Source organism: Neophocaena asiaeorientalis, unplaced genomic scaffold (assembly GCF_003031525.2).
Source record: "Neophocaena asiaeorientalis asiaeorientalis breed wild unplaced genomic scaffold, Neophocaena_asiaeorientalis_V1.1 scaffold67, whole genome shotgun sequence".
NCBI lineage: Eukaryota > Metazoa > Chordata > Mammalia > Artiodactyla > Phocoenidae > Neophocaena > Neophocaena asiaeorientalis.
In genome coordinates, this window is record NW_020173731.1 from 6,602,264 (window position 1) to 6,627,356 (window position 25,093).

General features: G+C 44.4%; 1 protein-coding gene across 8 annotated transcripts in view; it reads right to left on the minus strand.

The window, feature by feature from the left end:
- HHAT (hedgehog acyltransferase) overlaps positions 1–25,093 on the minus strand; it is a 334,459-nt gene that overhangs the window by 141,292 nt on the left and 168,074 nt on the right. For all 8 annotated transcript variants that reach the window (XM_024751038.1, XM_024751039.1, XM_024751044.1 and 5 more), the window contains one exon: positions 2,783–2,818. In XM_024751038.1, the coding sequence (XP_024606806.1) occupies positions 2,783–2,818 (36 nt within the window). The remainder of the gene's footprint in view (positions 1–2,782; positions 2,819–25,093) is intronic.

The following is a 25,093-nucleotide window of genomic DNA, read 5'->3' on the forward strand; positions in this document are numbered from 1 at the left end:
ATTAACCCTTCCCTCTGCCTCCTCCGCACCCAACATAGGAAACACGGCTGGAGCCCATTAGAAGGACAGGGGGGAGGGGTCCCAGAGGCAGACCACCCTCCTCCTCACTTCAAGTTGCTCAAACCACAAGGCTGGCAAGAGATGAGCTCAGGCAAAGCTTTAAATCAAACGTCTATTTTCCTCACCGTGGTATTCCCAGATGTAACCAAGGAGGTGGCACATGGTAGGCTTAATAACTTTCTGTTGAATAAATGAACAGCTTCTTCTTAACCCTCACCCTCTGTGTCGTTTCTGCCTCATTTCATTCATTTGCTCATTCAGTCACTTCTACACAAATGTTTGTTTTTTTCTTTGTTTGGTTGGGTTTTTTTGTGTTTTTTAACATCTTTATTGGAGTATAATTGCTTTTCAATGGTGTGTTAGTTTCTGCTTTATAACAAAGTGAGTCATATACATATATTCCCGTATCTCCCCCCTCTTGCGTCTCCCTCCCATACTCCCTATCCCACCCCTCCAGGTGGTCACAAAGCACCGAGCTGATCTCCCTGTGCTATGCAGCTGCTTCCCACTAGCTATCTATTTTACATTTGGTAGTGTATATATATCAATGCTACTCTCTCACTTCATCCCAGCTTACCCTTCCCCCTCCCCGTGTCCTCAAGTCCATTCTCTAGTAGGTCTGTGTCTTTATTCCCATCCTGCCCCTAGGTTCTTCATGACCATTTTTTTTTTTTTTAGATTCCATATATATGTGTTAGTATACACTAGTTGTTTTTCTCTTTCTGACTTACTCCACTCTGTATGACAGACTCTAGGTCCATCCACCTCACTACAAATAACTCAATTTCATTCCTTTTTATGGCTGAGTAATATTCCATTGTATATATGTGCCACATCTTCTTTATCCATTCATCTGTCAGTGGACACTTAGGTTGCTTCCATGCCCTGGCTATTGTAAATAGAGCTGCAGTGAACATTGTGGTACATGACTCTTTTTGAATTATGGTTTTCTCTGGGTATATGCCCAGTAGTGGGATTGCTGGGTCATATGGTAGTTCTATTTTTTGTTTTTTAAGGAACCTCCATATTGTCTTCCATAGTGGCTGTATCAATTTACATTCCCATACACAAATGTTTGCTGAAGGTTGATTCCATACAGTTTAATTATGGAAAGGTGATTGAGGCGTGTTCCCTGCCCTCAAGAAAGTTACTAGAGAAAGTAAGAAAAGTACAAACTTGCAGCTACCACAGTAATTATGTGAACAGTAGCACAGGAGTAATACAAAGTACCAAAGACATTAACTCAAAAAATCCAAACAACTCCCTGAAGTACACCCAGACAGTTTTTCTTATCAGTTTAGATATAGAATTCTCATGCCTGCCTTTCCCATGACCACTGGCCCTTTAACCCTCCTAACTAAAATACATTTACCCTTGATGTGTCAAGGGTAACTGTCTACACACCGCCTTGTGTGTGTGATATCCTGGAGAAAGCCAGGATAATCCAGATTGCTTGGGTCTGGGGTAGGCCAAGGAGATTTCCAAGCACAGCCTTGCATAAAGGCCTAGAGAAAGGACAAGGCTTTGCTCGGAACACCACCATATGCAATCTGTCACAGAGGAAATGCTGCTGGTTTAGGATCAAGGTGATGCCAAAGATGTACATGTCCCCTCAGACAGCATCTTAACCACAGGGAGATGGCCATGCATTGTGGAGAACTGAACTACTAAAACATCTACCCAGAAATCACATGTGATTTACAATACTGTTTATTAGTGGACTCAGAATTAATTAGCGTTTAGAGCTACACATTTGCAGAAAGTAAATCACTCTACATGATTTCTGGTTTCCTTGTGATCTTAGCTTATAGTCGCTCAGCAACCATTATTGCTCCCCACATATATTTTTGATAGGTATTTTTAATGACCATTTTCCACCATTATTAGAATAATGAATACATGCTCCGTATAATAAAAAATCTAAAAAGTACAATAACGTTTATAACAGGAAAAATATCGTGCATGTTATTACCAACACTGTTAATCTTCTGGTTTATTTCCATTTAACCTCTGATTTCATAGCTATTTGGAATTAATATGCCTCATAAGCCAAGGCTGGGAAAAATCACCAACATACTAGGATATAAACTGCCATCTGTGATCTCTTTCGATGATGAACAAGACTGTATCTTCATGATTGTGAAACAAGTAGTAGATTCAGTTTAAAAAGCTTAAATTCAATGGAGGGAAAATTGGTCAAGAGGGTTGTTTAATGTATGAATGCAAGCTGGCTCTCTTCACTTTTCTTTTTTGTATAAATTTATTTATTTACTTTATTATTTATTTTTGGCAGCGTTGGGTCTTCATTGCTGCGCATGGGCTTTTTCTAGTTGCAGCAAGCAGGGGCTACCCACGGCATGTGGGATCTTCCTGGACCAGGGATCGAACCCATGTCCCCTGCATTGGCAAGCGGATTCTTAACCACTGAGCCACCAGGAAAGCCCCCTCTTCACTATTCTATTTGTCTTTCCAGTAGCCCAATAGTTGGGTAACTATCATTTCAGATACAAACCCCTTTAAAAATAAATGCCTTTGCTTGTTTAAAAAGGATATTCTTGTGTGATTCTGGGAGGCACAAAAAACAGAGCTAGTGGTGTTTTCTTGTCAAATATATGGTTGCCATTATTTATCAAGATATCTCACAAGGATTTTATTTTCATCTCAGTATTCCATAATAGACACGCTATTCCAATGATACCTAAAATAAAAACGATCGGCTTACCTAACCAAGAAATCATGCAGTCCAACGTCAAAATACCTGTTGAAGGGAGACAAAGACAAGCATATCAATAGAAGATATTCACAGCAGTGGTGGACTTGACCAAAAATACATCATTCACATTTGGAACATGGTGAATATATGGATTACTCCATGACAGTGGTTCTCGAAGCATGACCCCTGGAGCAACCATAGCAGCATTCCCTGGTCAAATTCTCAGTCCCCACCCTCACACACTGATTCAGAAATCCTGGGGATGAGGCCCAGTAATTAGATTTAACAAGCCCACCAGATGATTCTGATGCAGAACCACTGCTTCATGAGAGCAAAAGTATCTTCTCTCTCTCTCTCTCTCTCTCTCCAGAAGCCAGAAAAGTGAACTTCACCACTTTTCCAAAAGGGGAGTCATTTTATATCACTAGTTGTCTCTGATGTTCATTAATTCAAAAATAAATGAAATTATGATTTAAAAGCATGAATCCACACTGGCCAGAGGGAAGAAGAGGGGTGGGGGAAGGTCAACTCTGTTCTTCCATCTCCTCCCGGCCATAGTCCCTGGAGCTTTTCGCAGGAGAGAACGACCCCCCCATATCCGGGTCCGCTCTAGCAGGGAAGGGAGAAGGCAGTTCCACGCACTCGCTGGTGAGCCTGCATTGTTCTTGGGCGTCACCCCAGCATCCAGAAAGCCCTGGGCGGTAGTGGACCCCTTCAGTCACAGCCTCCCTCTGACACCTCCAGACTAGCTCAGTCCATATGAGTGGGACTGCCCTGGTTGCCCTAATGAGCACGCTTGTTCCCCCTAAACCTCTGCCCCCTTAGCCGGTGTCCTTCTCTCACCTTTGGGTCTGGCCCGAGTCATGATGGTGCTGCCCACCAGGTATAATCACTACTCCTAACACCTGGATGGTGGTGGTTATGTGCCACCCACGGGACTGGCCTCCCCAGTTAGCAAGCAGCCTGGGGCAAGCCCGAGGGACTTCTGTCCCTACAGACAGTGAGCAGTGGACTCAGAAATTCCCCCTAGAGTGGGGTCCAACTGCCCAGGCAGGCCCTGACTGTCCCTAGCATCCGGGTCCACCCTAGCCCTTTCCCTGGAACATCTCAGCCTACTTGGCACCCCACCGTCCCTGACATATAGCAGGTGATTATAGGTATTAAGATTCCTTGTGGGATACCTTCAAATGACAAGGTTCTTTCATGCGCTCAAGCATCTGTTTATAGATTATAGACACAGGGTAGGTGAGAATAAAGAAACAAAGCCAAAATACGAGGTACCTCATTTATTAGAGCACTTACCTGAAATAGTTATATAATTCAGGGAAACTCAAAGTCAAGGTATTGTGCGTAAATTCCACCTACCCATAAGCCTCTGAGCAGAGCTCTAGAGGGAGATATACCTGCAGGGGTAGCTGATTTGTTTCAGCTGATTTTACATTGACCTGGATACGGTCAATTCCTATAGTCACATTTAACACAGATTTAAAAAAAGAAACAGAAACGATCCCTCCTCTCAACCAAAACCAAGGCTACATTGCTCAGCCATATAAGTAAAACCCTCATATGACAGACAGCAATTGTACGTTTGCCAGAACAGCAATATGGGCGGTAGAAGTTATGTACGGATTAAAACAAAGATTGCAGTCTTTTCAATTACACCAGCAACAGACTCTGTTACAGGAATCAGAGGATGAAACATGCATGAAAGGAATCACAGAGACCCTCAGTGTAGAGGTGCGGTAGGGGAAGAAGACACTGAAGCAATAATGAAAAACCTAATAATATTCATAGAAATTGTTATTCATTTAGCACCTAGAAGGTGGCAATTACTCTGTTCAGTACTCACACACGTACCTGGTTGCCGGCGAGGTGGGTACTGGCATCCCCATTTATCGGTGAAGGAGCTAGAGGGCAGAGGCTAAGTAACTGGCACAGAGCTCACAGCTAGGAGAGGACAGAGCTGGGAGTCAAACTGAGCCCTGACTGCCACGAATTATGTGCTCCTCCCACTAAAAGTACAGGCTCTCACTGCCCCTCATTATTACTAATTGAAAATGGCTGTTGATTTTAAATCAGCGCTCCCTTTCCACCTCCACCTGACCTCTGCTTCCCCCAAAGTGGCTGCCCTGTTCCGGGCAAGCCCACCGTCTCTGCAGGCGCCACCTACCTCCTCGGGTCTTAGAGTCAGCCAGGCTCTGGAAAGTTGTGTCGATTCTCTGGGCTCCAGCTTCCCCACTGGGAAAAATGGAGACCCCTTACTCGTAGGGAGGTTATGAGAATTAAGTGAGAAAATAGAGATATGGGGCTTAGCACAGTGCTTGGTCCACCACGTGTACTCAATAAATAGTAGTCTCCTTTCCTCCAGTTTTTAAGAGTTGTTTTAATGGCAGCACCATTCCTAATAACTCAGCAGGAGAAGCAAGCCACATTAAAAAGAAGGACATATGGGGCTTCCCTGGTGGTGCAGTGGTTGAGAGTCCGCTTGCCGATGCAGGGGACACGGGTTCGTGCCCCGGTCCGGGAAGATCCCACATGCCGCGGAGCGGCTGGGCCCATGAGCCACGGCTGCTGGGCCTGCACGTCTGGAGCCTGTGCTCTGCAACGGGAGAGGCCACAACAGTGAGAGGCCCGCATACCGCAAAAATCAATAAATAAATAAAAAGAAGGACATAAGTTGTCTTACAATGCAGCCCAGAAAGGGAGGCCATTTAATCCAGGGCACGGGCAGGGCCTGAGCCCTGGAGAAGGCAGCAGCAGGGCTGGAACTCTGAGGGGCGAGCACCAAGCTCAGGGCATAGGCAGGCGAGCCGGAGGATCAGTGTCCCACAAAGAGCCTTGAAGCTGAGTGCAGGGGTGAGGGCTGGGGTCACGGGGAGCCTCACCCTGCCTGCCCCGCTCCTGACCAGCATCTCATACTGGCACACCAATACACACCAGTGCACACCCAGCTTCACCTGTAGCTATGGCGGCCCTAAAAGTCGGGGTCTAAATGTACAGAAGTGAGGGACTATGACACAGGGTGTGTTTCAGACTGTTTCCTCTCATACACGTGTGACTGGTGGCGGATGGAATTTGAGGCTGGGACAAGCGGAGGACTTTCAGCATCCTTGTGACAGGCAAGCTGTCAAGAGAACAGTATAAAGAAGGGGTCCCCGACCTTTTTGGCACCAAGGACCAGTTTCGTGGAAGACAATTTTCCCACAGACCGGGGGGCAGGTGGGGGGGCAGAACGGTTCAGGCGGTAATGCGAGCGATGGGGAGCGATGGGGAGTGGCTGGCGAAGCTTCGCTCGCTCCCCAGCCGCTCACCTCCCGCTGTGCAGCCAGGCTCCTAACAGGCCGTGGGCTGCTACTGGCCCGAGGCCCAGGGATTGGGGACCCCTGCTATAAAGGGTTAATAATTACCTGGAAACAAGTAGAATGGAGATGGTCGAGTTGAGGGTGGGATGGGGATTTGCATCAGAAAACGTGACAGGAAAAATGTAAGAGGACAAAAACAGAACTATTTCATAGGTAAACATATCTTACTCCTTTACGGCATTAATTCATCCGGTATTCATTCATTCGATAGATATTCCATCTGGGCCTTCTATGGGCCAGGCATTGGTCTAGCCCTGAGGATGCAGTGGAGGGTAACATAACAAGGCACCTACTTCTCATGGCACTGACATTCTAGGTGGAAGAGGTAAACAACAAATAAGCACTTATATACAGAAGATAACGTCAGAGGGCAGAGAATGCACACACAGTGACAGCACAGAGGGACAGGCCATACAGGCACTCCGGGAAGGCCTCTCTGAGGTGGTGACATTTGGGTTGAGATCTGTATGGTCAGAAAGAGCCAGCTATGCAAAGATCAGAGGATCTAGTGTTCCAGGCAGCAGGACATCCAGAGAAAGGGTCCAGGTTGGGAAGGAATGGGGCAGGTGAGAGATGGAGAAAGAAGGCCAGCATGACTGGAGAATGGTGAGCGAGGGGAGACGGGGACAGCAGAGGTTGGGAGAGGGGGGCAGGGACCAGATCTTAAAGGACTGTGCATGCATGATAAGGAGTTTGGGTTTTAATTTAACATTGATAGGAACAGAGGAGTGGTATTTTTTCCTTTATTTAAATTTCATTCTTCCAGCGGTAGAGCTGTGGTATGCTTTGGTTTGCATATTAAAAAGAACACTCTGGGTGTCCTGAAGAGAATGGATGGTAAGAGAAGCAGGAGGGCAGGGAGACCACTTAAACAGCCATTGCAGTCCAGGTGAGAGATGATGGGGGCTCAGCCCCCAGATGGAAATACTGGAAACGAGAGAGGAGAGACAGGGACGGATTCCAACAGGATTTTGTGTAGAGTCAAAAAGACTTGTTGACAGACTCATGCAGGGTGGAGCAAGTAAAGGAAAGGGAAACATAACCTGCAAAATAGGTGTGAGTGCCTCTTATCACTCAATTTCAAACCAAGCAGCCTCAAAGTCTGGGCTTCTTAGGGAATTACCACCTCAATAATGCTTGGTGACCCACATGCAGATTAAGGGAATGAGAATGGCCTGGTGATTAGTTACACTTAAAAATGGCCCACCTGTTGGGAGAGCTATAAGTCATAGCAATATTTTTTTCTTTTTTTTGTTGTATTAATTTATTGTGGCGAAGTATACATCACATAAAATTTACCATTTTAACCATTTTTAAGTGTATAGTTCAGTGGCATTAAGTACATTCACATTGTTGTAAAACTATTACCATCATCCATCTCCAGAACTTCATCTTCCTCAAGTGACACCCTGGGTTTCCTCTATACAATGGAGAAGCTGATTTGGGCTCCTTCCAAAGGGTTCGGGGTGGGGTCTCACCTGTGGGGCTTTGTCTTTAATTTCAAAACACAAGCAAACCAGTGAACTCTAGAAATACGTTCTCCTTGGTTTTCCTGGATAGATGGAAAAGGTGCCTTAAGGGAGCTAGAGTAGGAAGAGAATACTATTTTTGTTTTTAGATTTGTATGCCAGGCACTGCTAGGCAATCTGTGTATTCTTTCTTTTAATCCTCACAACCACCCTGCAAAATAGGCCCCTGTTTCATAAAGCTGCATGGCCTTATCCCCAGCCACCTAGCTGGCAAACTCCTGAGTCAAGACCTAGCTCAGAGCACCAGATGCCAAAGTCTGTGTTTTTCCCTTCATGCATTTAGCTACTGATTCATTTAACAAATATTTATCTTGTGCCTACAATGTGCCAGGTGGTGGGGATTCAGTAATGCATGGCACATAAGCCCCCTGCTTCAAGGAGAGCAGAGCCTAGTAAAGAGGTGGGAAAGTCAATAATAATTCAATACAGTGCGATCGATATCAAACACTGTCTCCCTCGGTGAACTGCAAACTCCTTAAGGGCAAGAACCAAAGGCAGTCACCAAGTAGATTCTCAGTAAGTATCTATTGGGTGAATCTGAGACAGGTTGGGACCTGGGACCCGGGACTCTTTGCTGCAATGCTTGTACCTGGACAAACGTCTCCTTGGGCAACAGAATACAAAGAAACTATAAGGGACTAAAAATAAATGCATGCATGCACACAGCTGGGGCAAATTATGAACAAGATACAAAAAGGCCAAAACCCAACTGCCACTTCTGAGGTGCCTGGAGCAAAAGCAGGGCACTGTGCACCATCCCCTCCCCCCCCCAACACACTCACAGAGCACCACAAGGGGATGGACAGGTCACCCAAGCCACTCCTCCAGCCCAACCCACCGGTCCGCCCCAACCCTAACCCCATTTAAGGGACCAGCTGGCTCCTCCTCAGGAGCGAGCAAGGGAACCTGTTACCTGTTTTCGCCCCCTGTGCTGCAGCAGGAGTCCCAACAAAGCCTTGCCTGAATTTCTCGTCTGGCCTCTTATCAGTTTCTATTGATTAAAGAGTCCAAGCACCCAGATGGGTAACAAGTCAACGTGTGACTGATGTGCTGTCATAAGGCACCAACGCCCCTGCCTGCTCTGGCACTTAGATGCTCAAAAGTAATCATTTAACACATCCATTACTATATGTAAATACATAAAATTAACACCCACAGATAGAAATGGGGCTTCTCTCCTGAAATAACATACCTACCAAACCATAGCACCATTATTCTGATCACCTTTTAAGAAAGTAATCTCTCACGGCTACCAGCTCACAGTAAACCAAGATACCCTTATGAGGAGACATAAGCAGCAGCGGTCCTGTACATATCATTCCTGGTTCCTTAAGGAAAATAAAGATGGGAAATCTTCTGTGTGCATATGTGACATGGACATTTTTGTTGTCTGAACATCACCTGATAGCAGCAACAGCTTGACGGAGGAGAGGGAAATTTGGAACAAGCTGCAGTAACCTAACAAGGCTGTGAATTTCCCATCACAAGACGAGTTCAAGCATGGGTTAAAAGGGTGTTTAGAGGAGACTGAACCATCAGATAGAAAACCGGAATGGATGAACTTAAAGCTGCCACCTAGCCTCAGGCTTCCGACTTCCTGTTTCAGTCACTTTCAGGAAGCATCTCTAAGTACGAAGCCTCACTTCCATAGCAGTAGCTCGTGTCTGATAACCATGAGCAAATCAGTAGACTGTGCCTGGGCTAATGCTTCCACTGCAACCCTGACGGTTTAGTTATTACGATTCTGACTGCTGTTCCTGTTGGGGCCTCACGGTGCATCAAAATTAGGTTCGTACCACCTGCCAGGGTGGTGTGCACTTACATTTACTCACAGAGCACAGAGAACCCCCTCTGAGAAAAGGAAGGGTCAGGCCAACACAGCATGTCCATGGCAGAACTCAGACCAGAGCCCGCAGTTAGATCCAGGATCTGTTCTGCTCTGCCAGGCTGCCTGCCTTTTGGGGTCCTGGTCCTCTCTCCCAGGCTGATCTTGGCCGGTTGGGAGCTAGAGTTTAACAACAACAACAACAAAGCAATGAACTGTGGCCAGAAGCTGCAAATGTCATTTAATCAGTGAGGTATGGTTTAGAACAGCGGTCCCCAACCTTTTTGGCACCAGGGACCGGTTTCGTGGCAGACAATTTTTCCACGGACCGGGGATGGGGTGGGGGTGGTTTGGGGATGATTCAAGCGCATTACATTTGCTGTGCACTTTATTTCTATTGTTATTACCTTGTAATATATGATGAAATAATTACACAACTCACCATAATGCAGGCTCAGTGGCAGCCCTGAGCTTGTTGTCACTTGCCACTCACTGATAGGGTTTTGATATGAGTCTGCAAGCAGTTGATTTATTATGGTCTCTGTGCAGTCAGACCCCTCTGCTGATGATAGTCTGTATTTGCAGCCGCTCCCCAGCGCTAGCATCACCGCCTCAGCTCCCCCTCAGATCATCAGGCATTAGATTCTCATAAGGAACCTAGATCCCTCGCACGCGCAGTTCACAGTAGGGTTCACGCTCCTATGAGAATCTAATGCCGCCGCTGATCTGACAGGAGGCGGAGCTCAGGCGGTGATGTGAGTGATGGGGTGCGGCTGTAAATACAGATGAAGCTTCGCTCACTTGTCCTTTGCTCACCTACTGCCGTGAGGCCCAGCTCCTAACAGGCCACAGACCGGTAGTGGTCCATGGCCCGGGGGTTGGGGACCCCTGGTTTAGAACCACTGTTGTTATGGCCACTTAGCATGACACATGTGGGGCAGTATTTGGTGAGGTACCATATTCAGATCTCAATCCTTGCCTCGCCTTCTTCAATGTACAATCCTCACAGTTTTTCATCTCCAGACCTGTTTATCCCACGAGTGGGCTGCCAAAGTTTAGCTCTCACATTCCTACCTGGGAAGTCTGAAGACTGACTTAGAGGGCTGGAGGTCAAAACGAAATCAAATCACTAGGAGAATAAAGTTTACACCCAGACTCAAGAAGCCCTGATTAGTTCTGGTTGGGCTACCTAACTTAATTTCAAAGAGTGAAAAAGACCTTAAAGTTTATCGGCTCTAACCTCCTCACTTGGCAGATTAGGAAAGAAAGGATAAGGAAGATGAAATAATTTGAAACACAATGAGCAGCAGAGCTGAGGCTTAACAGCCCAGGTCCCCTAGACCCCAGTTCTAATTTATTCAAAGTGTCACAATAGCGCCCTCCTCTCGGCCTCAATCAGCGTCTTTATTTTCTGAGAATGCTCAGGACGTAATATTGTTACTTAGAACAGGCTTCCTGTGGACATCATATAATAACTGACATCAGGTCACACCATCTCCATCACCACCTGTAAAAGTCACGTGTATAGAGTCTGCAGCATGCCATTCCCTCACTTTCTTATGCTTTTCCACAGTCTGGTCCAGTCTGGATCTAACCTGCCTATCAATTTGAGATTAGAGCCTGCACGGTCACGAACAGAAAGTGATGTGGGGAAAACAGGGAAAAGTGAAAGTGAAGTTAGGCCAATCAGATCCCAGTTGGCAGCCAAAACATGTTTGGTGAAACACAGTTTGACGGGAAGGTAGAAAATGAGAATTGTAGCCCTGGGAGGACAAATTCTCAAAAACAAACATAGTGAAAGCTAGTGCCAGGTTTTCACATGACAGCTCTTCACTTCATCAGACAAGTGTGTCTGCCATCAGATTATCAGGGAGCAAATTCTGAGAAAATAACCCCAAAGCCTAGAGATCTGGACATCTCATACTGTCGGAGAAAGACAAGAAGAGAAGGCACAGTGCCAGGCATAAGTGGCTCGGGAGTGAAGAGCTTTCCCAAACTACAGTGGAAACCACATCCCATGTTTCCTTAGGTGGAATTAGAAATTCGAGGTCTGCTCTCTGGCTCTCCCACTTCATAGTATTTGATCTCAGGCAAAAAAAATAAATCATCCCTGCACGTCTCAGTTTCCTTCACTGTGGCATGGAGATGATGATACCTACAGTGCCAAAAAGGAATAAATGTAGTGGGTGCAAGTGCATTCTACAAATGTTTGAGATTATTTTCTCTCCTCCTCAGTCTTTATTATGCTCCTAAAAACTCTTCTCCAAACTGCATTAGTGCTATTTATATTGATTCATTTATCCCACAAATATTTATGGAGCCCCTTCCAAATGTCATGCACTGCAATAGATGCTTAGAATATAACAGTGAACAAGAAAACTAAGTTCCTACGCTTGTGTACCTTCTAGAAACAGGTCCTTTATCCAATGTGTGACTTGAAAATATATTCTCGCAGTCTGTAGCTTGTCTTTTTATTTTCTTAAAATTGTCTTTTGAAGTGCAAAAATTTTGAATTTTTAAATGTCCAACTTATCAACTTTTCTTTTACGGATCATGCTTTCAGTGTCATGGCTAAGACATCTTTGCCTAACCCACAGTCTTGAAGATATTTCTCCTATGTTTTCTTCTAAAAGCTTTAAGTTTTGCTCTTATATTTAAGTCGCTGAGCTATTTGAAGTTAACTTTTGTGCCTGGTGATCTAAGTTCATCTTGCTTTTCATTTCTTCATGTAAAACTATCCACTAGACATACTGGCCAACATGAAAGGTCACTGGCAGCTTGGACCAGTGCAGTCTCACTGAGTGGCTGAAATGGAAGCCAGGCCAGAGTGAAGAGTGAATGGGAAGGAGAGGAAGCAGGGACAGTGGGTATAAATAACTCCCAGGTTGGGTATACAGTGTGGTCCTAAAGGGGAGAAGGGAGGGTCGTAGCTTCAGAAGGATGAGAGGTGTGGTTTTTTTGTCCACCTAGGGGGAAATTTTCCATTGTGCCAAGGGATGGGTGCAGAAGCCAGCGGAATTAGTAGAGGGAGGTCTTTTAACAGAGTATGAGACAGTCATCCGTTGAGAGAAAAATGGATAAGAGTTACGTGGTAGACATTTGCTGCTTCTGTTTGCTTGTTTATTTTTGGGGAAGTCTGACATCCTTCTGGGGACCTCCCTCTCACCCACTGTGTCCAGTTCTAGTGAGATAGTCAGTTCCTGTTTCTGCCTTCCTGAGGAGGATAGGAAAGACACCGAGGCTAAGCCAATGGGATTCTTGTTCTCAGGATTATATTTCAAATATAGAGACAGCAAGGAAGAAAAAAAAAAAAGAATTAAGGCTGATCCACCCCAGATGTTGCACTTTGACATGTCCATAACACTTTTCTGATGTGGCTACAACAAATTCTACTAAAGAAGCAATTCTGTGCTTCTTTGTTCTATTCTATTCCTAATGCACAAGTCCTTGTCCACTAGAACAATAATCAATAATGTCTCAATAGAGCTTTACATTTACAAAGCACTGTCACAAACAGTTCTTAACAAACTGTAAGGAAAATCAGGGCTCGTATATTATGCCCATTTGCTAGCTAAGGAAGCCAATGCAGGGTGCCTAACAGGGCCTGGCCCACAGGCTCAATAAATACATGAATGAATGAATAAATGCATGAATGAAGGTTAAATGATTTGCCTACAATCATAGTTAATAAGGAACCCAACTTCAACTTGAACTCAGATCTCCTCATTAAAAATTCAGGGCTTTAGGACATGGAAGCAACGTAAGTGTCCATCAACAGATGAATGGATAAAGAAGATGTGGCACATATATACAATGGAATATTACTCAGCCATAAAAAGGAATGAAACTGAGTTATCTGTAGTGAGGTGGATGGACCTAGAGACTGTCATACAGAGTGAAGTAAGTCAGAAAGAGAAAAACAAATACCGTATGCTAACACATATATAAGGAATCCAAAAAAAAAAAAAGAAAGAAAGAAAATGGTCAGAAAAACCTAGGGGCAAGACGGAAAAAAAAATTCAGGGCTTTTAAAGTGACATATATTATAAATCAAATGAGATATGCTTATCAAAAGATTGTGTTTGTAATTTCTGGACTAGGAAAGATTTTTTTTTATTATTCTTAAGAAGAATACACTGGGTTTGGATGCCTGAAACATAGTAATAGGGGATATTAATTGCTGAGGTAGGACTATGGTAGCGGGGGTCCCCTCACATTAATAAAATTAAAGCACCTACTGATGGGATGGACAGGGTCTTGTAAAAAATCAAACAAACTGGGCTTCCCTGGTGGCGCAGTGGTTGAGAGGCCGCCTGCCGATGCAGGGCACACGGGTTCGTGCTCCGGTCCGGGAGGATCCCACATGCCGTGCAGCGGCTGGGCCCGTGAGCCACGGCCACTGAGCCTGCATGTCCGGAGCCTGTGCTCCGCAAAGGGAGAGGCCACAACAGTGAGAGGCCCACGTACCACAAAAAAAAAAAAAAAAAAAAAAAAAAAAAAAAAAAAAAAAAATCAAACAAACCAAAAGACCCCCCAAAAAACAAACACAGTGTCCAGCTGCTCACGAAATAGGTATTTACATTATAACAGCAGGGGAGGCATTCAGTAAGGGCTTCCCAGAGGAGGTAATGTTCTAGCTGGGGTTTGTAGGATAAATAGAAGTTGGCCCATCTTGGGTGGGAAGTGCCATTGAGGCAGCATGTCAATTCCATGGTGCTTAGGCTCCTCCCCCTGGAAGCCAGTTACTAGGACCCCCACAGAACATCACTATGGTCTGGAATCTAAAATATTGCTGAGTAGGAGGAGAGCTGGCTCCAGAGCCATAGGAGATGGTGATAGATGTACTCTTCTCTCTCCCAAGCAGCACTTGCAGTGATGATGCCCAGAAGGCAACCAGAAGCAACAAGATAAAAGGAGAGAAAACATACCCCCATGGAATTGCTGATACGGCCCTCCTGACCTTTCTGCCCAGGTTGCTCTTGACAACCTGACTACCGAATTATCTCCAAACAGAAGATGAGGACATCTGATCTTCGCCTTTCGTTCCCCCATCAGGGAAGATATATAGAGACATGGGCCTCAGCTTCTGTTTATAAAGTAAACTGGACCCAAGATACTCAGTGTTTCAGGAACCTCGACAAAGTAGGTCAGGCCTCAGAAGGTTGGGATTGGGAACTAGGCAATTAAACAAGTCAATACTCATCCCCCAAATGCCACCAAAACACAGGAATTTAACACAGAGCAAATGTTAACACAGTCTTAAAAGCTGAAAAGTCTTCCCTGTACATGTATATTTACAATCAGTCATCTGATTAAAATCCTGTTCCACCATACAGCATTTCTCTTGTGCATAGGACATTACAATGAGTGATCACTCGTGCCATATGCCTCATAAAGCTGTTCATTATGGTCTGAAAAACTGCATCACGTGACCATCAATGATCTAGTTTCACTCCTTGGGACAGTCAAACATTTGGTTCTGCCACTATTAATAATCGAAGGCCAATAGGTTTGAAAAGACAGAAATAAGACTCAAGTATGTTTAACTGGGGTGAGGGACACAGGTTCTTCCTCTTTTTTTATACTGAAACAAAAGATTCATTATCATAATTGGAATTTCAAAAACATGTAATATATATATTATATATATCATTATATATAAAAATGATACTTGAGAATACATTTTATAAATAAATTTGATATTGGCGTCAATTCTCACTAATTTGTGCCCTTCCCCTCTTGTTTTATTTTCGTACTAATTATATATGGGAGCCTTGATAAGAATGCCCCTTTGTTATTTATTCCCTACTTGACTGTCCAAGATGTAAGCAGAGTTCCAGGGTTTTAAAACAATGGGTCTCCAAGTCTTTGCGGCCTCTGCTATGCTAATTACTAGCAACATTTCTTAGTCTCTCCTTAGGCATCTCTTTTACCTAGATGGCTCCAGCTAATCAAGGTGAATAGGACTATCTGTCCTTCTGTAACTTTCTATCAAATTCTCTTTATGGAAATTCAGAAGAAAAAAATAGAAGAGGTTACAAAGCAACCTTTGTCAAAGGGAAAATAACGCACATCGCAATAAAGCAGATACAGGTATAGGGAATGGGGAGCAGGGAGCAGAGGGGCACAGATGAGGATGGAACTTTGCAGGGCTGTATCACGGTGCAAGACCTGAGGCTTAAAGCAGCATGACACAGATGGTCTTACGCAAACCAGACAGGACATACTGCGTGGGACTGATCAGCCCAGCACAGCCAGCGAGGAAAAATCAAGAGACAGCAAGGCAGAGAGCTAATACACACAAAAGCTCTTGACTTTTCACAAACCATCATGCAGACATTTGCTTTTGTTTTTCATAGTTATAATGCCAAAGCCAGGTCAGTGGGCCAAGGCTACGTCAGCCTCATTAGTGGTCCTTTGTTCCGTGTTCTGGATGTAACCAAGCAGGACCCTATGGGGCCTCCCAGGGACAGCCTTCCCCTCGTATCCTCTGCTTTCGCTCCTCTCTGAAGTACCTAGATAACAGTATCTGATGCACATTTTCTGAGTTATTTTACAGATGCAGAAAAACCCCACCAAAGGAAGTTAACTACTTGATGACCATGAGCACATAGTCACCAGGCCTACTAGAGCCTAAAGATGGATAATGTTAACCCCTGTGACACCACCCTGTTACCTAACCATCAACCAACCAGAGAACTGGACACGAGTTGATCACATGACCTAGAAATACCCTCCCTCACCTTGCCTTTAAAAATGCTTTGCTGAAACCCATCGCGGAGTTTGGGCTTTTCAAGCATTAGCTTTCCAGGACTCCTTGTCTGGCGCCTTACAATAAGCGCTGCACTTTCCTTCACCACAACCCAATGTCAGTAGATTGGCTTTACTGCGCATGGGGGGAGAGTACCCAAGTTTGGTTCGGTAACATGGATAGAGAGGAAGGCATCTCATACAGCTGACTGATGATGCTGCCTGGTCTACAAGGACTCTGGCCTTCAGGGATGTACACAGCTTTGAACCTCAAGAGACCTTCAGTTCTTTAGCTCAGCAGTCCTCGACCTGCTCACTCACACTGTCAGTGGGCCACGTCTGCATTATGAAAATTAAGCCCTTCTCCCATTGAATGTTACCTAAAATGAGACAGGCTTCAAAGGAAAAAAAGATCTTACTTCAAGAAAGAAAAATGATATTGTAAATAGTCTTCAACATTTTAAAGTTCACATATTTCAGGGAAAATTAAATTTTACTACACGAAATAGAAACACTGAGAAAAAGTAGCGTCATATGCATATTGTACCACAAACCTTGTTCTTCTAAACATAAACCCATTCAACAGAATAAAGAATTTTCTTCCTCCCTTCAACAAATATGTGTCTAGTCCCTGCCTTGGGCCAGTTACTGGCAGGTGCTGAGGACAGTGTCTGCTTATAAGAGTTTACTGGTTAGGGAGGCAACTAATACACAAATAAAAACTACAGTAAGCCCAGATTGCTAGGAGAGCTCCTCTCTGAGAACTAAATGGGCCTCTGTCCCTGGGAGCCTGCTGAGAATAACAGTCCTCCTCTGATCCTCCCCTGCAACTTGCCATGGAGAAAAGCCCTCAGTCCCAAGATCTCAACAAGTCAGAAAAAACCTATAGTTGCAGGGCTGAGAAGCAGTATGAGCATTTTGAAGCACAAACAGTAAACAGCAAACCACAAGGCTTCTTGTAAAACAGCGGCTTTCCAATCAATTGGTAGCGCTCCTTTTACCCCTAAGAAACGACTCCATTTTGAAACTCCCACAGTTTTAAGTTAAAAGCCAAGGGCTAAGAGAGCTTCCCTGGTGGCGCAGTGGTTGAGAGTCCGCATGCCGAGGCAGGGCACACGGGTTCGTGCCCCGGTGCGGGAGGATCCCGCGTGCCGCGGAGCGGCTGGACCTGTGAGCCATGGCCGCTGAGCTTGCGCGTCCGGAGTCTGTGCTCCGCAACAGGAGAGGCCACAACAGTGAGAGGCCCGCGTACCGCAAAAAAAAAAAAAAGCCAATGGCCATATTTCTTTACTTAGTGTTGTGCTTTCCACTGGTCTCTTAACTGTTTAACTAGAGACTTCCTAGCCTGCTTAGAGCCTCTTAGTGCTTCAAAGATAATTTGTTCTTTTTCAGTCACTTAGCGTTAATTTTTTTAAAAATCGGCTAGGAAAGCTAAAACAGGTTTGCTTTTCACAGCAGGGTATATTAAGCTATATTAAAAGTCACAGCTATAAATATTCTATAAGAGTCCTTTAAATAGGGCACATTGTTATGTATGTAATAAGCCTTCTTCACAAAACATAAAAGTTTAATTATAAACCTACATCTTTATCTACAGGTAAACCCCTTTATCTACAGGTAAAATTTCCCACAAGCTCATTACTCAGACCACACCCACAGGCCAATAAGCAAACAGAAAAAAAAAAAAAAAAGCAGAAAGTATAATTACTAACACAAACCCAGATATCATATTCCACAAGATACATGAAACAAGTCACACAGTTGGCATAAAATATGGCCACAGATCTGAAGTGAGAACCCACAAACAGCAGATGTGTTGGCAGATGACCAGATGGGTAAGTGATGCAGCACTACAGAAATCAGATGGGGGACTAGGAAAGGACACAAGCACAGGCTCATTTTATTTAAGGATAAACAGACCCACACAGCCCATTTAAGACTTCAGTTGTATTGTTTCATTGTAAAAATCACTGGTGTTCATATTCATGATCTGAAAGTCACTGGTAACTAACCATGGGTATAAAAGAGCAGAGCTTCTTAAATGGGCTTCTGCCAGCTAATGTACACCTCCGTCCAACGGCACACAGTATGAGACATCGTAGAGCAGTGTTTCTTAAACATTTTTTCACATGACCCACATTAAGAAATGTAGTTTATATTTCAACCCAGTATTCACAAATATCTAGAGAGGTTGTGGTAGCCAGGCTCCAATGTGGTCCTCAACGTCCCTTGCCTCCCGGCATCACACCCCTGTATAGTCCCCACCGTGCCAGGATTGGTCTGTGTGACTAACGGAATAGAAGAGAATCATGGCAGAAGTGATGAGAGGAGGTTATAAACAAGACTGTGGCTTCTGTCTTGGAGATGCTCTCTTGCTCTCTCTCTCAGCTCATGTGCCCTGGGGGAAGCCAGCTACGATGTCATGAGTAGCCCTAAGGAAAGACCCACATGACCAGGAGCTGAACCTCCAGCCAATGGGCACAAGAGTGGCTGCAAGTGGTTCCTCCAGCCCAGTCAAGTCTCCCGATGACCACAGCCCTGGAGGATAGCTTGTCTTCAACCCGAGTCAAACCATCCAGCTGGGCAGTCACTGACCCTCAGAAATAATAAATGCTTGTTGTTTTAAACTGCTAAGTTTTGGGGCGATTTGTTACATAGGAAGAGATAACTACTACAGGTATATAACTGAAACAGAGACTTTCAAGAAATCTGACTTACCTTTACTCTGAGCAATTCATAGTGATGCTTTCTATTCTATTTTTCAAAACGCTGTCTGCAACCCATGAAAATGATTATGACCCACTAATAGGTCATAAACCTGAGTGATTCATGAGACATTAATAATATACCAAATATCTGGAATCCAATAATGCATATATTCACATATAAGTATACATGCATATACATATACACATGTGTGTATACACATATACATGTGTGTATATGGATAGAGATAGAGAATATAGATATGAGAGAGGGAGTACGTGCTAACAAACCATATCTATATCAATTATTTCAACTGATTCTCACAATAACTCTGATAGTAAAACCAGGATTAAAATCCCCACTTTCCAGATGAGTAAAAAAATGTTGCTCAAAATAGCTATTTAAATTGTCTAGAGTCAAAATACTAAGAATAGGAGAACTGAGCCCAACACCCAGGTGTTCTGATTCCTGGTTATTCCCCCAGATGTAATCCATTACATATACTTTCTAATCTATTTGTATTTATATAAAGATATATTTATATGAAGTATTTATTACATGTTCATCTTAACTGTTACATATGATGTATATTGATATTGTTTGTAATCTATCATATAAATATCTCCCCTGCCCTTCATTTCGCACTCTGCTGGTTTTCCTCACAACTCACTGGCTGTTCCTTCTCAGATGCCTTTGCCGACCTCCAACCTATCAGGTCAGAGAGCCTTGGCTCACTGGCCCTCGGTCCTCTTCTCGTCCCCATATATTCATTGTTTTGGCAGTCCCGCCATCCTATATCCAAATTTTAAATGCTATCTGTATGCCAAAAACTCCCAAATTGGTATTTCCGACCCAGACCTCCCTCTCATCCTCCAGACCCACACATCTCCCTGTGTTTTTTAAACATATCTAGTCGGATGTCTAAAAGAAGTTTCAAACTTAGCACATCCAACAGCTGGTGTTTGTCAAGTGGAGTAAAAGTGGAGCTTTGTTTTCCCTGGACACTCCAAGGACAAAGTTAATGGGAGGAGCTGAGCTCTGCTGGAGTAAAGAGATAAGATGCCCACTCCTGAGGTTAAGGAGACCTCCCCAACTACAAATGTGCAGAAAAGTTCCATGGGGGTCAAAAAGGGAGGGGGCGCCACCCTATTATAGGTGGTGTCAACCTCCCCATAGGCCTCTGCGCTGGACTCCATCTTCACAAAAAGATGTGCACACATATGGGGGAGGGTCCTAGGACAGGTCAGGTGTGGGAAAAGAAGTAAGATAACTGGCCAAAAGTAAACAAAGACCCGGAAGAACTGCCCTATATAAATGATTTAACTACCTCTTTACTGCGCTACTCCTCATTAGGGAGGATGCACACACCCTTTCTCTCCCAGTGTGTATTTCTGCCTTGCCTCTGTCTTAAATAAACAAACTGTTTCTCTGCGTGCTCTCCCACATGTTGTGCTGTGTCTCTAATAATAAACTTTGTACCTGTTTTTACAGTTTTTGCCTCCTCGAGAAATTCATTTTTCAAATGGGGCAAGATCCAGGGCAACTTTGCCTCTAGCCTCTAGCCCCTAGCCCCTGGTGGATTAGCAGTTAGCATTCCTGATTTTTCACCCAGGATACCCAGGTTCAATTGCTGGCCAGGGAACTAAGATCTTGCTTCAAGCCACCACTCTCTGGTGTCTCTCCAAGATCACAAGCACACAGTGCATAGATAGTGAGTATACAGAAATGACCAAGATATAATCCCTCTTTCACAAGTATAAAAGCAGTGAGGAAAGACCTACACGTGAATAGGCCATCATTCTATCATGTGATAAATGGTAGGATTAAAGCAAGAACTGGAGCAATGGGAGCCTAGAAGATGCAGACAATGACATGTGGGTAGGCCAATCAGAGGAAAGGAGACTTGACTGAGCTGAGCTTTGGAGGTTGAAGAGTTAGCCAGAGGATGTAGTAGGTGAATGGAGAGGATGTACATAGATGTGTAAGAGTGCGTGTGTGCATGCGTGTGTGTGTGTGCGTGTGTGTGTGTGGTGACATTCCAATCAAAGGAAGAGGCTTATAGAAATAGAGACCAGAGGAAATATGTCCCATTAGGTGAATGGAGGTGCGGAAGGTATTGCAAACAGTTGATACGACTGAGCGGCAGAGGCAAAATGAGAGCAAAATATAAATAATCATGTAACCAAGCAGGACCCTATGGGGCCTTCCAGGGACAGCCCCCTCCCCTCATATCCTCTGCTTTCGCTCCTCTCTGAAGTACCTAGATAACAGTATCTGATGCACATTTCCTGAGCTGTTTTACAGACGTGAAAACCCCAGCAAATGTAAGATGTTAACTGCCTGATGACCATGAGCACACAGCCCTCAGGCCTCCTGGAGCCTAAGGACTGAAAATGTTGACCCCTGTCACGCTGCCCTGTTACCTCACCATCAACCAATCAGAGAACTGTGCGCAAGCTGATCACATACCCTGCGACCCACCCCCGCCCACCTGGCCTTTAAAAATGCTTTGCTGAACCCCTTCGGGGAGCTGGGTTTTTTGGGGGGCATGAGCCACCTGTATCCTTGCACGGCCCTGCAGTAAACCTTTCTCTGCTCCAAACTCTACCTTTTCGGTTTGTTTGGGCTTCACTGTGCTTTGGGCACATGAAGTTGCCTTAGGTAGCAATCATCATAACCGTGAATGCTTATTGGGTGTTTGGCATGTGTTAGAACTCATTTAATCCTCACAACAACCCTAAAGGATTCTATTATTATTATCATCTGTTTTACAGTTGAGGCAGTTGAAGCCCAGAAAGGTAAATGGTTTGCCTAAGGGTTCTCAGCAGGAAGCGGCACAGGCAAATCCTAACCCGGGAGGTGTGGCTCCAAACCCACAGCGGTGAGCTCGGCCTTCACACTGCCTCTCTCAACAAGCTTGCACATCAGAGTTTGCAGTTTATCCTAAGGGCACTAGGCCGCCATTACAAGCAAAGGAACGACTGGCCAGAGATTCGTCTTCTACCAAAGATCCCACCCTGGCCCCAGTGAGGGAACAGAGGAGGTGGGGAGGCCAGTTCTGAGAGATGGCGGTGGTCCTGCTGAGATTAGCCCGAGGTGCCTGGACCAGGCTTGCACCAGCATGGACTAGGGTCACAGAGGATTTAGCAGCACATAAAGAAATCACTGACCCTCTCCCATCTCTTCCCATTTTCAATCAAGGGCTTTATTTAACGTCATTAAAAAAAAAAAAGTGGTGTCTTTGGGCAGGTTACATGAGATGGTTACAGAATAAAAAAGCTTCAACACACATTGGCTGTTTTCAACTGTTTCTTTATGGGACTTCTGGGTTTGGCCTGGTGCTCCTTGCAATGTGTTCTTTTTGTCTCTGGTGTGAATAAAATGGTTTTGTAATTTCATATTGTAAGTACTCTTCTAGATGCAAAGTAAAAATCTCTCCCGTGTATGTTTTTCTTAGTAGATGAAAGTCTTCACAATCTTTCCCTATTACTCAGCTTAGACTTGACGAAAATTATGATGTTGACACCCAGGTTAAATGCCACAGACCTAATTTCAATTTCTAGTATAATGCCACCATCAGGTCTGTGGGTCCTGTTTCATTCCTTTTGTGAGAACATTAGCTTTGACTAATCTTATTAAAGATAAGGACTGAGGACACGCAGGCATGTCAAACCTGGGGACTTTTCTAAGGCATGTGATTCAGCCAGAATACCACCTCTTGGGTGAACATGAACGGTCTCAGATTTGGTGTTCGAGCCTCTATTTTCATGTCCAGAGGGGTTCTCCTCTAGAGAATTCTCCTGGGAGCCAGGTCTAAGTAAAGGTGTGTCAACACCAAATGAAGATGGTTCAAGAAAATCAGTAGAAACACCTCCTCACTCATTTAAATTTGTGGTCGTTACTTCTGGCAGAGCACTGCAGGGGGCTGAAATTTCTCTGAGACGCTCAGAGATACATTTTCTCTCTTTAGAACGTGTTAAAGGCCAGTTTTCCTCTTAATTTAACAAGTCTCTTTGCCTCCCCTTCTTCTAAAACATTGGTTGGCCCATCACTTCATTGAGGCCCAATGGAACTTGAAGGTCTGGCAGCCTATGAGCCCGGAGTCCAGCTCCCTTATCAGACATCAGGGAGCCAAGCTCAGATGCCAAACCTGGGCTGATTCAGGGGCCTCTTGGCTGGTTACCAAAATGGCGTGTTTCAGATACATTGTGGACTTTTGGCAAGTTACTGTTCTTTCTAAAATGGTTTCATAAGGAACAGACTTGTGGTTGCCAAGGGGGAAAGAGGGGTGGGGGAGGGAAGGATTGGGAGTTTGGGATTAGCAGATGCAAACTAGTATATATAGGACGGATAAACAACAAGGTCCTCCTGTATAGTGCAGGGAACTATATTCGATATCCTGTGGAAAAGAATATATATATGTCTAACTGAGTCACTTTGCTGTACAGCAGAAATTAACACAACACTGTAAGTCAACTATACTTCAATAAAATTTTTAAAATAAAAAAATAAAATGGGCTGATAAGATTCTTTGCTTCCTTACATCTCAGTGGTTAGTAAAGGCTCTATGTTAGGACATGGGAAAATGTTTAAGGACTATGCCTCCGACAGATAAGCCCACTCAGTTGGTTTGAAATAACCTTACGTGATGTAATGACCTTCCCAAAGGAAGCACCATAGGCCACTGGAGGCAACTACTTGCAAGTAATGTGGGATAAGCGTCCAAAACTTTCCACCGCGCCCTTCTTTAACTAAAGGCATGCACTCGACAGGTGTACGTTCTGATTAACATGGTCAGGGGTAGTTTTCCTGGATTCTCCAGATTAGTCAACATGTAGGACACCTGACCTCCAACCTCAGCTTTACAAGCTCCAAATAAGAAACTGAAACACAGCAGCTGATAGTTACCAGGACTGCACTGAAGACCAGTTGCCATGGAGAAGACAGAGAACATTACAAAAAGAGACCCTGGTCAAGAGAAACTGCCAAAAAACTCGGGGAGGCTGAGAACAAACAAAATAATGCTATGGGGACAATTACAAACACAAGCCAATAGCACATAATAAGATCCTCAAATCAGGCCTGCTTCTCTCTCGTGAAGACTTTAATCGGCATGTCCACAACATTTCTGTATTTAACTATGTAGAGCAATTATGTAGTTAAATTCACAGGGTCTCCAAATGACTCCTGAGTCGTTTCTCCTAAAGAATCCCGGTGTGGCCCTGACCCCAGGTTTCTTCTTCCGCTCTTCCACTCTCTTCCCTCCAGCTTGGCTAATCACACTCCCCACACTTGGCTCTTCACCGCCAGCAGAAAACTATTACCAACAGTAACACGACCTTTTGCAAGACTGTCATATTTGAAAGAAATAACTTATATTGCATTCAAGTTCAGCTGTACCAAAAATGAATAATCAAAATAATGCCTTTTTTTTTTTTTGAGTTGTCGTCTGAGAACACACTATGTGCATTACTGTGAAATTTGGTTACACCTACTGTTTTTCAAGGCTAGAATGTCTTAGGTACCGGAAAACCCATTACATATCAGTTGATAGAATTTATCGTAAACCATTCAGGAAAGCATCCTTCTGTTGTTCGCCTTTTGTTATGGAAATCCCCTTTTCCGCTTACACCAAACTTGATCATGGGATTCCTCCAGGACCCTATTTGGCTTCTGGGCTATCTGTGAATGTTTTCTATCTTAGTCATTTCATTCAACCATTGAACAAATAATAACGGAACACCTACTAGGTGCCAGGCATCGTTTCGTCTCTTGGAATACATCAGTGAACAACACAAACACGGAGATCTGTTCCAACGGGGAGAGAGAAACAATAAGCAACATGCACTATAGGTAAGTAGACCGTAGAGTGTGTCAGGGGATGGTGAGCGCTGGAGCAAACAGAAAGAGTAGAGTGGGGAAAGGGAGATGGGTGGGGATGGTCAGGGTGAGTCTCTGTTGAAGGTGACCCCTGAGTCAAGACCTGAAGGAGATGAGGGAATGTTTGATACAGAAGTTTGGGGGAAGGCCAGAAGAAAGAAAGGAAGAGCCAGGTGACTTTTATAGGTGTCCCTCTGTATTATGAACTACCGCCCTGAACTGTCAAGTTCTCCAGCAACTCTGGACCTCTTTTCCAAGGTGTTCACTA